This window comes from Pongo abelii, chromosome X (genome assembly GCF_028885655.2).
Source record: "Pongo abelii isolate AG06213 chromosome X, NHGRI_mPonAbe1-v2.0_pri, whole genome shotgun sequence".
Classification (NCBI taxonomy): domain Eukaryota; kingdom Metazoa; phylum Chordata; class Mammalia; order Primates; family Hominidae; genus Pongo; species Pongo abelii.
Window position 1 is genome coordinate 24,708,624 of NC_072008.2, and position 13,306 is coordinate 24,721,929.

Here is a 13,306-nt window from a genome sequence, read left to right on the forward strand (position 1 = left end):
AATTAAGAAGCAGATATCTAAATTTTATTTACTTATTTTATTTATTTATTTATTTATTTATTTATTTATTTATTTGAGATGGCATCTTGCTCTGTCGCTCAGGCTGGGGTACAGTGGCGCAATCAGCTCCCTGAAACCTCCACCTGCCAGGTTCAAGCGACTCTAGTGCCTCAGCCTCCTGAATAGCTGGGATTACAGGCACCTGCCACCATACCCAGCTAATTTTTGTATTTTTAGTAGAGACGGGGTTTCACCATGTTGGCCAGGCTGGTTTAGAACTCCTGACCTCATGTGATCTGCCTGCCTCGGCCTCAAAAAGTGCTGGGATTACAGGCGTGAGCCACTGCACCCGGCCTGATATATAAATTTTAGATGTCTACTTTAAACTATATAAGAAGGTATACGGATTTTTCAAAATTCTTTTAGAGATTGTGGGGAACAAAATTTCAAGACTCCTAGTCTAAGACAGTGGTCCTCAACAAGGATTTCATCATTCTCTAGGAAGCATTTTGGAAATCTGTGGGCCATCTTTAGTTGTCATAATGGTTGGAGGCAGCTACCGGCATTCAGTGGGCAGGGGCCAATGAAGCTAGACATCTTGCAATGCATGTGGCAGCTCCACATGAGAATTTTCCCACATCCTGCAAGATTTTTTAAAGTCCCTGCATAATATTTAAAATTATTTGAGGTTGAGTGTGCTAGCTCATGCCTGTAATCCCAGCATTTTGGGACACCTAGGCCAGAGGATCACTTGAGCCCAAGAGTTTGAGACCAGCCTGGGCAACATTGTGAAATCCCATCTCTACAATAAACAAAAACAGAAAAATTAGCCAGGCATGGTGGCACGTGCCTATAGTCCCAGCTACTTGAGAGGCTAAGATGGGAGGATCACCTGAGCCCAGGAGTTTGAGGCTGCAGTGAGCTGTGATTGCTCCACTGCACTTCAGCCTGGGAGACAGAGCAAGACCCTATCTCTAAAAAAAAAATGATTAAATAAAAAACTTAGAAAAATAAAATTATTTGAGTCTAGAATCTGCCTTTGTTTTGTATACAATCACAAAGTATTTCTGCAACAGTTATGATAGACGCAGAATTTTAGAGGAAGGCAATTACTACATACATCAAAGGAAGATTGCACTTTGTTTTGTTTACAATTTTACCAAAAGGCATTCACCGTTTGGGAAATCACACCCTGACAGCAATGCCACTCTTGGGATTTGAGCTCTTATACCACACCCCCATAGCAGTCTGCCTATACACAGGAGGTTAGAGATTCCATCTAACAGACTTGGGATCAAATATTAAATTAATGGAGACATATGAAATATAGGATGTCACTGAATTTTTTTTTTTTGAGACAGAATCTCACTCTGTGGTCCAGACTGGAGTGCAGTGGCACGATCTCGGCTCACTGCAACCTCCGCCTCCCAGGTTCAAGCAATCCTCCTGCCTCAGCCTCCCAAGTAGCTGGGACTACAGGTGTGCACCACCATGCCAGGCTAATTTTTTGTTGTATTTTTAGTAGAGACAGAGTTTCACCACATTGGCCAGGCTGGTCTCGAACTCCTGACCTCAGATGATTCACCCAACTCAGCCTCCCAAAGTGCTGGGATGACAGGTGTGAGCCACTGCGCCCAGCCAGGATGTCATTGAATTTTATTAACGGAGTGGTTAGAAGATATTTCATAGTATTACAATTCGATTATTTTAAATGAGATGATAAGAATAAGAAATCTACAGAGAAAAGAACACACTGAAATTATTTATTATTGTTTGTGTTGCCCATGGTTGGTGTTTTTCTTGTTTGTTTTAGAGATGAAGTCTCACTGTGTTGTGCAGGCTGGAGTGCAATAGCTATGCATAGGTACAATCATAGCTCACTATGCCCTTGAACTCCTGGGTCCAGGTGATCCTCTTGCCTCAGTCTCCTGGGTAGCTGGCACTACAGGCATGCACCACCATGCCCAGCTTTCACTCTTACTCTGTCACGGTTCCCAGAAGTCTACGTACTATTTCTTTATAGCTTGATGCTGTATTGTTTTATTTTCTTTCTGTACTCCAGTCCTTGTCACTTACCAAAGGATACAGTCTCATGGTCATCCGAGTAGTTCAATATGCCCTTGGCTTCCACAACCCATGTAATAGCCATTAAGGGAGTATCTGAATTTATGTGTAAACCTACTATAGAGGACATCGTTCTTTGGATTACTCAATGCCCCTTACACAGTGACCCTCTGAAACAGTTATCTCAGAACTCAGGCAGGAAAAACTAGTTCTTCCTGATGGTACAATTCAGCTTCTAGAGTTTGAGAGTGATAGAATGACTGTGTGGCCCCCTTTGCTATAGCTGCTAAAAAGTCCAGGATTTCTTATTGAAATTTTTCTCCTTCTCTTCTGCTTTATTTCTTGGCTCCAAACTTCTGCCCATATTAATTTCCCTGAGTATTGAATCATCTGTGCTTTTATGGAAAGCCTGCTTAAGACACACAAATCAAAAAACTAACATGTCACCATGTCTTCTCTGCTTGCCTCACACTGTCGTCTTGACTGGTAAGAACCCTGCATGAGGAAGACTGGATGTTCTGGCTTTTGAGTGCTTTTATTTCATTCAGGTCTCTGCACAAATGTCCCCTCCTCAGAGAGGTCTTCCCTGACCTTTATACATAAAACATCCCTCCTTCCTCCACCCAGTCACTCTTTTCTCTTATCCTGTATTTCTTCATAGTACCACTACTACATATTTACTTGTTCAGTGGGCAATGACTGCCTCTCCCTCAGACTCCAAGTTCTCTGAGGACATAGACAGTCTGTTTTGTTCATGGCTGCATCCCCAGTGTACAGAAAAATGCCTGGCACATAGTAAGAGTTCAATAAAGAGTTGTTAGATGAAGGGGCCGGGAGCGGTGGCTCATGCCTGTAATCCTAGCACTTTGGGAGGCTGAGGTGGGTGGATCACCTGAGGCCAGGAGTTCGAGACCTGGCCAACATGGTGAAATGCTGTCTCTACTAAAAATACAAAAAATTAGCCAGGCATGGTGGCATGTGCCTGTAATCCAGCACTTTGGGAGGCTGAGGCAGGTGGATCATGAGGTCAGGAGTTCAAGACCAGCCTGACCAACATGATGAAACCCTGTGTCTACTAAAAATACAAAAATTAGCCAGGCATGGTGGCACGCACCTGTAATCCCAGCTACTTGGGAGGCTGAGGCAGGAGAATCACTTGAACCTGGGAGGCGGAGGTTGCAGTGAGCCGAGATCATGCCATTGTGCTCCAGCCTGGTTGACAGAGCAAGACTCCATCTCAAAAAAAAAAAAAAGTTTTTGGATGAAGAAATCAGTGAGTCAGTGAAACCACTGTTGCCTAATGACCCAGAGAGCTGCTGATATTAACTGACTGCCTTCTCCAATTTACAAGAACGTACTGGAAGCTACACATTTCCTTTGATCTTACCTTGGATGTGATAACCCAGGGCCACAGCTAGTGTTCCTGTTAACTGTGACCCACACCTAACCACCTCCAAACTTAGGCCACCCAAATGACCAAAACCCAAACACTGCAGAGGTCTCTCCAGGGCCCCAGTAGCCTAGGACCAGACTCCAGGTGGTAGTGCTCTCTCAAGGAATGGTTTTCAGGCTAAAGGGAAGTAAGCAAGGGTTGGGTTCTCTGCCTGTTTTGGGTTCCCTCTGCATGACTTGCCCAGTAACCATTGCCTTTCACCATTTCTTCCTTCTGGAAAGAACTCCATTCAATGGTCCTGTGGTCACCACCCTTGGAAAAATCTGCAGAAGAGTTCCTCTTAAATTTCCAACAAGTGGTTTTTGGCTGGGCACGGTGGCTCATGCCTGTAATGCCAGCACTTTGGGAGGCTGAGGTGGGTGGGTCACCTGAGGTCAGGAGTTCAAGACCAGCCTGGACAACATGGCAAAACCCCATCTCTACTAAAAATACAAAAAAAATTAGCTGGGCGTGGTGGTGCGTGCCTGTAATCCCAGCTATGCAGGAGGCTGAGGTGGAAGAATCACTTGAACCCAGGAGGCAGAGGTTGCAGTGAGTCAAGATTGCACCACTGCACTCCAGTTGGGCGACAGAATGAGATTCCGTCTCAAACAAACAAACAACAAGTGGTTTTTAATTGCAGAAGGTAACAAAATTCTTTAAAAAACAGTTATGTAGTCTCTTACCAGTACTTTTTTCCCCCAGTAGAGGTGTAAGACTTGATGGCGCCTAGTTTATGTGCCACAAAAACTGATTACTCTGAATGAATATGCTCCTTCCAGAAGCTGCACAAGTGAAATACAGGTCTTCCTACTCAGGTACTATCCCTTTTAGCTGAAAAGAAATAGTTAGGCCTCCTGGAGGAGGAAAATTTCAATCCACATCTAATGATCCTTCTCTTTCCATAGACTTAGCGAGTAAATTGGTCCCTTCGTTGTGAACCAAGATCACCTCGGTATATAAATCTCCATGTCTTTAACACACTGCCACAAATTCAACTAAGTGGGGCTGTTACAAGCCACTAGTGTTAGCACAACATTGTCTTAAGTGCTGCGGGTCACACAAAAGAAATAGATAATGACCTTGTTTGTTCTTCATCATCCTAACTCCCTTTAGCTCTTTGAGATTTGAAATCAGAATAATATTGCTTCTCTTATCCCTCTAGAAAATTTTAGGAACATAATTTGGATCAAGCCTTAAACACTAGGAGAAAGGCATCAAGGGAAAACATGAAGCATTTACCCTTGGTGGTACTATCAGTCCATCTCTCTCTGAGGATCAGGGTTATACAATCCCATAATGTAACTTCCCCTATGGTTTTTCAAACATCATTTTAAATTTCAGGCAGTGAACAAGCGAGCCAGTATGGGCTGAATTGGAAGCATTAACAATGTGAGATTTTACTGAATCTCACTGAAAGGGGCTCTTTTCAGAAAGCATATTATAAAAGAGTTTTCTAGACAAAAAGAAAATGCACTTCTTACCTCCTACCAACAAGTAGCTGTTGGGAAACAGTGTTTTTGCTTGCATAAGGGCTCTTGCGTGACCTGAGTGGAAGAGGTCAAATATTCCATCGGCGTATACTCTGACAGGCCTGTCAGCTGTGGGAGAAAGAAAACACTGTTAACAGAACTGCAGAATGAGGAATCCCAGTTACCTTCCATCAGTCGTAAGAAACTTTCTGGATAAGACACAATCTCTACATACCATCAGTTTCATATCAGTGCACGAAATTGATTTTAAAGAGGTTCTTCTGAAGACATCAAAGCGGAGCAAAAACATAACAAAATTAAGATCAAACCACGGAACACACTATTTTAGCCAACAGAAGAGACAAACACAGAGCACTGAGGAGTTCTCTTGACCCAGAGTGGAGTCTAGGTGCCTGAGCCGGCAGAGTCAGCCCAGCTGGAACACATAGGCAGGAGTAACTGAGGAGCTCAATGGAAAAGGCAAATGGCTTCATCCTTGAGTGTGGCAGTCCTGAATGAAGACCCCAAGTCCCTGTTCCCAAAGGCAATGATGTACTGGAATCTGCTCACATGGCTCACCTTACACCTTTCTTCCCAACTCCAGGTCACGTTGGTAGCCTGAAGTCAGCCACGGTAGAGTGCTTCCATGACAGAAATTGGCAAATGCTACAAATCAGGGCTTATTTCCCGCTAGAGGACCAGCCGTTAAACCTTTACTAGCATGCCACTGCAAGGCCACTCCCTAACCTCTTTGGTATAATAAGAGATTAGGGACATATGCCTCAAAGGGAGGAGAGTCAGGATGTAATGTTGCATGTAGAAGTGGTGCTCAGGGCTGAAGATGAACAACCAGCACTATAGTCCTTCCTAGGAAGAAAGGTCAAAAGTGAAGAGGTCACACAGACAGTGGCATATAGTGCTCTAAAAAGTGCTGTTCCAAGAGGAAGAGGGACACACTTCAGTACAGCACCCCTAGGAACCAGGAGACCAGGATAACACTATCGCTCAGCCAGGCCAAAGACCCATCCCCTCCAAGTCAGAGAGAGAAATTGGGTATAGACTTCCATCAATTTGGTAGACAAAGCAAGTCACAAAATTATTCTTTTTAACTGGTTGGAGGAAGGAAGTTGAAGCTCTGTTATATCCCCATCATGATACTCTGGAAGATGCCTGCTACATTTATATAGAAAATTCTATATATTTTACCAACCATGACACCTTTCTAGACTCTCAACAAAGGAACTAGAATGTGAAAATCCAAGAAGAAGATTCAAAAATGGATGACAGGAGAAAGAAGTAGTTTCTCATATCAAAGTGCTCTCATTTTAAGCACCCTTGTTACCTCATCTCCACGGCTACAAACAACATAGAGACATTTTATTATTGTAGTGAGAAGGAAAGAGACATATGTGGCCACAATAGTGTTTTTTGTTTCCTTTTCTTTTTTTTTTTTCTTTTTGAGACCAGAGTCTTGCTCTGTCGCCCAGGCTGGAGTGCGGTGGCACAATCTCAGCTCACTGCAACATCTACCTCCCGGGTTCAAGCAATTCTCCTGCCTCAGCCTCCCAAGTAGCTGGGATTACAGGCACTCAGCACCACATCCAGCTAATTTTTGTATTTTTAGTAGAGACAGGGTTTCACCATGGGGGCCAGGCTAGTCTCAAATTCCTGACCTTGTGATCTGCCCGCCTCAGCCTCCCAAAGTGCTGGGATTACAGGCATGAGCTAATAATGTTCTTTAAAAAGAAATACAAAGACTATCAGTTAAATATGGTGAACTGAACATACACATTATCTCTACTTTCTCCCAGAAACACCACAACAATTACTAAGAGTTAAAAGTTAAAGAGTTAAGAGTTAAAAGTTAAAGTTACAAGTTAAGTTAAAAAGATATAATCCTCCCAAGGGCAGAGAAAACAAGAAAGGCAATGACAATGGATGAGAGATGTCAACAACATTATGGAAAGTTGATAGTCAAGTGTTGAGTGCCTACAGGGAATAAGAATCAGGGGTGAAGACGGTGGAGAAAGGGACTGCTAGTTTTCTTTATAAGCTGAGAGTACTACTGACTTTTAAAAATAGCTGGGCGTGGTGGCTCAAGCCCGTAATCCACACACTTTGGGAGGCTGTGGATCACTTGAGGTCAGGAGTTCCAGACCAGCCTGGCCAACATGGTGAAACCCTGTTTCTACTAAAAATACAAAAATTAGCCAGATATAGTGGTAGGCACCTGTAATACTAGCTACTCGGGAGGCTGAGGCAGTAGAATCACTTGAACTCAGGAGGTGGAGGCTGCAATGAGCTGAGATTGCGCCACTGCACTCCAGCCTGGGTGGCAGAGATAGACCATGTCTCAAATTATATATATATATGCATGTATTACATTGATGTTATAAAAATAAATTAAAAAAAAAGAAATCAATGCCAACTTCTGTTAAATGATCTTTAAGACTTAGATTTAAAATTGTGATTATTTCTTGATGCAATGCAACCTCATTAATTTGGAACATAAAGAAATGTTACATTAATAGATTCAGATGGTACAATGTTTCTAATAAATTAAATTTCTCTAATAAAAAAAGTTGAGAGACTTTATGTCAGATAGGGAATTGCAATTATTTCCAATTATACACAATTTTGAACAAACAGAATTGCCTTCATAGGATTATGCTGTATTCTAAATAAGGCACAGTAAATAGAAAATGCTTTGAAATAACAAACTGTCTAATGAGGGAGCCTTGCTTTCAATGTTCTTATTCAATTTGAATTCAATTGAGGAAAATTTGTTTTAAGATCTAAACCCCAGGGGAAAGCAGATGGCAGTTTTGTAAAACTTTTTGTTATTGATTCAGAGGTGATCAAGAGAAATGAATTCAGGAAGCAGGGAGGAAAGAAAAGTAAAGAAAGAAGATGTAATTACTGAGAAAAAGGCCATTTAGTAAATCTGAAGAGTATTTACAAAGTTGATTTTGCAATAAGCTCACTTTTAAAAATTGTGGTGTGTCAGCAATTTCCAGACTGTGGGAAACTCTCCAGGACTCCCCTCCCTGCCAAAAAAGGACCCTGATCTTTCATCTCTTCAACAAATAAACTTCAAGGCAAAAAAGAGAGAGAGAGAAAGAAAAAGAGAAGTGAAACGGGGATCTGCAGATTGAAAGAGATTTAAAAAACATATCAACCTACTGTAAAGTATGGACATTATTGAGTTCAAACAAGCTATATATAAATGATGACATAAGATAATTAGAAATTGGAACACTGAATATTTGGTGATATCAAAGAATTATTGTTTTTTCAGGTAAGATCATGATACAGTGGTTATGTTTAATAAAACCAGAGTTCTTATTTTTCAGACATATATACAGAATGCTAGGAAGTCTGGGATTTTGTTTCAAATCATTCAAGAGGACAGAGTAGACAGAGGTGTGCATGGTGCAAGACTGGCCATGGGTTAGTGGTTGTTAGGTATGAGTGACAGGCACAGGAAGGTTCATTATATTGTTCTACTTCTGTGTGTGTTTGAAATACTCTACAATAAAGCTTTAAAAAAAAAAGAGTATGGCTTTTTAGTTTGTATGTTGATCTGTTTTAATCTTTTGTTTGAGATTTTTCTGGATATGCTTTTAGGCATCTGGGGACTCTCCAGAGCATCTATGTGAGATACCACTGACCTGTGAAGCTGGAGGTTTGGCAATGACCAGGAGCCAATTGAAAACAAAAAAAGATGTCAGAGTACAACTATTGCATGGCTATGGTGGAGAGATGTTAAGGTGGCTCCTAATGATCTCTGCCTCCTGGCGCCCATGCCTTTGTGTAATTCCCGCCCCTTGAAGTGCATGTGGGACCTGTGACTTGCTTCTAATCAGTAGAATATGGGAAAGGTGGTAGACATTATTCCCATGATTATGTTACATTATAAGACTCCATCTTGGCCAGGCGTGGTGGCTCACACTTGTAATCCCAGCACTTTGGGAGGCCGAGGTGGGTGGATTACCTGAGGTCAGAAGTTTGATACCAGCCTGGCCAACATGCTGAAACCCCGTATCTAATAAAAATACAAAAAATTAGCCTGGCGTGGTGACAGATGCTTGTAATCCCAGCTACTTGGGAGGCTGAGGCAGGAGGATCTCTTGAACCTGGGAGGCGGAGGTTGCAATGAGCCGAGATCACACCACTGCATTCCAGCCTGGGCAACAAGAATGAAACTTTGTCAAAAAAAAAAAAAAAAAAAGAAAAGAAAAAAAAGAAAAAGAGTCCATCTTGCTAGCAGACTTACTGTCTTTCTGTACTGGTGGCTTTGAAGAAGCAAGCTGCCATGTTGTGAAAGGGTCTATGGAGAGGGCCACATGGCAAGGACCTGCAGGTGGCCTCTATGAGCTGAGGGTGGCCTCTGGCCGACAACTGGTAAGAAGCTGACCCCTTGATCTTACAGTCACAAGGAAATAAATTCTGGTAACAACCTGAGTGAGCTTGGAAGCAGATCTAACAACAGTCAGCCTCCAGATGAGAACTGAGCCTGGGGTGACACCTTAAATGCAACCTGTGAGACTCATGACGTTTACTCTTCAAAAGACATTTTTACAAAAATGAAAAGGTGAGTCATAGACTGGGAGAAAATATTTGCGAAATATAGGACTTGTATCTAGAATATATAAAGAACTCTCAAAACTCAGTAAGATGAACAACCCACCACCCAGTTAAATAAAGCAAAAATATCGAACAGACATTTCGCTAAAGAAAATAAATACAAGGATGGCAAATAAACACAAGAGAAGATCCTCAATAACGTTAGTCATTAGGGAAATACAAATGAAAACCACAATGAGGTAATACTTCATACACACTAGAATGGCTAAAAAATGTTTTTTAATTGACCATACCAAGTGATGGTGAGAATGCAGAGCAACTGGAATACTCATAAACTGCACATAGGAATTTAAAGTGGTACAATCGCTTTGGAAAGCAGTTTGGCAGTTGTTTAAAAAGTTAAACACACACCTGCCATACAGCCAAACAGGAGGCAATCACCAACCACGTTACGTTTAAATTCACACTATTGTGGGGTATGTTAGACGTTTTTTGGTATTTGCTTCAGATTCAAGCAACAATAAAATAGTGATTGATCATCTTTGATTATGGCTATTAACAAGGCTTGGATTGTGGCTATTTTAAGGCATTTAAACAGTACCTTAGAAATACATACAATTCACAAAACACATGTATTTCACTTAATCTTTGCATCAACCCTATGAGGGAGCCAGGTGAAAGTAGACTTATCATTTCATGGATGGGCAAATGGAGGCTCAGCGAAGTTAAGCATCTTACCCAATGTCATACAACCAATTTACAATAATGTTTGAGTGCAAATCAAACTCACCACTCTTTCTTCTACCTTGTTGGTACCTGCTAGAAAACTACATGCTGATATGAATTCTTGTCTTTAAAACAAAACAGAAACTATTATTAAACACCCAGTAATTATGGCAACTAGTACTGTTTTTTGTATAACTGATGTACAAAAAAGGTGGCACAAGTTAAGCTTTTAAAATCTTATAGTTACATATTTATTTTATACAATTTATGTAGTTTTATATAAACTTTGTAGTTACCTTCTGCTTATCACTAGCCAGTGATACTAGCTAATGATATTATTTTCTGTAAATGATAGTGGTTGATGTTGGCTTTTTAAAATACATTAAAGTTTTAGAACACTGAGTATATGTAAAGAAAAATTATTAAGTAAATTACATCACAGATGATACATGAATAAGGCAGATTCATTAAGGCGGCTCTTGAAAAATGTAGTCAGGGAAATTCTACACACTGTGGAAACAGATAATACAAACTTCCTTTTTGAAAAGGAAAATAGAAAATCAGAACCGAGATTCCCTTTAAGAAAAGTCAGTTTAGGGCCGGGTACAGTGGCTCATGCCTGTAATCCCAGCACTTTGGGAAGCTAAGGTGGATAGATGGCTTGAGTCCAGGAGTTTGAGACCAGCCTGGGCAACATAGTGAAACCCCATCTCTACAAAAAATACAAAAAATAGCCAGGCATGGTGGCACATGCCTGTGGTCCAGGCTACTTGGGAGGCTGAATTGGGAGGATCGCTTGAGCCTGGGAGGTTAAGACTGTAGTGAGCTGTGATTGCACCACTGCACTCCAGCCTGGGTGACAGAGCAACACCCTGTCAAAAAGAAAAAAGAAAGAAAGAAAGAGAGAAAGAAAGAAAGAAAGAGAAAGAGAAAGAAAAGAGAGAGAGAGAAAAGAAAGGCAGTTTTAATGAAAAGGAACCTACGAAACAATCTCCTGGACTTTTCCTTTATGTCAAGACAGAGGATTTATTCTCCATGCATCAGAATATATACAACACCATGTATGTGCATAGCTCCACAGCTGGACTAGCTAAGACCAAAGATGCCAATTCTGATTGCTTTTTTGATTTATTCTGTTCTTTCTCTTGAAGTTTCATCACCCTTGTGACCTCACAAACAAGGTCAAAAAGCTAAGAGCTATGGGCAGCATTTGTCATTACCTCTTCTAGAATTTGTACCCCCAGCCCCTGTTTGGGCAGTTCTAAATTTGTAAAACACATTTTAGGCAATTATATTATGTCACAAAATATGGCTAGTGTAGGAGATGGTAAGAGAGTCCAGTTATAGCTATAATCTAGGCCAGGCACAGTGGCTCATGCCTGTAATCCCAATACTTAGGGAGGCTGAGATGGGCAGATCACTTGAGTCCAGGAGTTCAAGACCAGCCTGGCCAACATGGCGAAACCAGCTCCACTAAAAATACAAAAGAAAAACAAACAAAAAACTATAATCTTGAAGAGCATTACCAAATACCAATTTCTGCTATGTTTTGTCTTTTTTGAGGGCACGCTGAAGACAGTGCCACAAACAGGTAAATTGCTTACTACTCTTGAAACCAAACCCTTCTTGAAACTCTTGAAACCAAACCCTTCTTGACCAAACCCTTCTTGAAACTCTTGAACAAACCCTTCAAAAAAGTAATGTTTTTCTTGTTTTCTTAAATAGTAATCAAACAGCAAGATTCTTAAAAATTCTCCGAGCTTTTCTGCTAACAGTACAATGCTCCAACAATTATGATATTGGATAATCTCCCTACCACTCCTTCTAACCACTGCCAACAGTTGCTCTTATGCTGTGGTTCTCAAAGTGTGGTCCCAGGACTAGTAGCAGCAGCAGCATCACCTGGGAACACACCACCACACCTGGCTAATTGTGTATTTTCAGTAGAGATAGGGTTTCACCATGTTGGCCAGGCTGGTCTTGAACTCCTGACCTCAAGTGATCCACTCGCCTTGGCCTCCCAAAGTGCTGGGATTACAGGCATGACCCACCACACCTGGCCTGATATTTGAAGTTCTAAATAAAGAAATTTCTAACAGAAGTACCCTGGCTAGGTACTCATCAACATCACGGATTTTCTTAGATAATTTCCCAGGGTCATCACCTCAGGTTAGTGGGCAGAATTTCTCTTCTAAAGATCAGGAGTTCATCTTTGTTCCATCTCACTCCCCCTCTAATGACCTGTATTATTTCAAAATACACCACCATCTTATTACTGCTTAAACTGCTTGGCAACAGGCAATGTACAGGTGCTCAATTTCACCCAGTTAGCTTGATACCAGCTCAAAATACCAGAACAAACTCTCTCTGCTTCTATTTCCAGAGGAAGAACTACTTCTCTTGTCCCACGCTCTTTTTTTTTTTTTGAGATGAAGTTTCATTCTTGTTGCCCAGGCTGTAGTGCAGCGGCTCAATCTCAGCTCACTGCAACCTCTGCCTCCCAGGTTCAAGCAATTCTCCTGCCTCAGCCTCCCAAGTAGCTGGGACTACAGACATGCACCACCACACCTGGCTAATTTTGTATTTTTAGTAGAAACAGGGTTTCATCATGTTGGCCAAGGTGGTCTCGAACTCCTGACTTTAGGCGACCCGCCTGCCTCCAAACTTTCATTCATTCACTCACAAAATATTTATTGAGCGCAGCGTATGCAACAAGTATTTCTCTAGATGCTGATGAAACAGCAGTGAGCATGGCATAGTCCTGCCACTACAGAAGATCACAGCTACTGTCTGAGCATGTTTTCACTTAGCTCCATGGCCTGCTGTGGACCACGATTCATAAGGCAGATCGTTGCAGTAGGCAAAGCAGGGGTTTAAGGCGAAATGGACTTGGGGTCAAATTCCAGCTCTACCCAGTCAACTAGGACATTTGACAAGTTACTTTTCAGTTCTGCCAGTCTCCTTTTTCTCCTCTTTAGAAAGGATACAATAATAGTCATCTCACATGGTCTTTGCAAAGAGTACA

The 13,306-nt window shown here is 41.5% G+C and overlaps 1 protein-coding gene across 7 annotated transcripts in view; it reads right to left on the bottom strand.

The window, feature by feature from the left end:
* PCYT1B (phosphate cytidylyltransferase 1B, choline) overlaps window positions 1-13,306 on the bottom strand; it is a 114,489-nt gene that overhangs the window by 44,425 nt on the left and 56,758 nt on the right. For all 7 annotated transcript variants that reach the window (XM_054544424.2, XM_024240718.3, XM_054544427.2 and 4 more), the window contains one exon: window positions 4,981-5,097. In XM_054544424.2, the coding sequence (XP_054400399.1) occupies window positions 4,981-5,097 (117 nt within the window). The remainder of the gene's footprint in view (window positions 1-4,980; window positions 5,098-13,306) is intronic.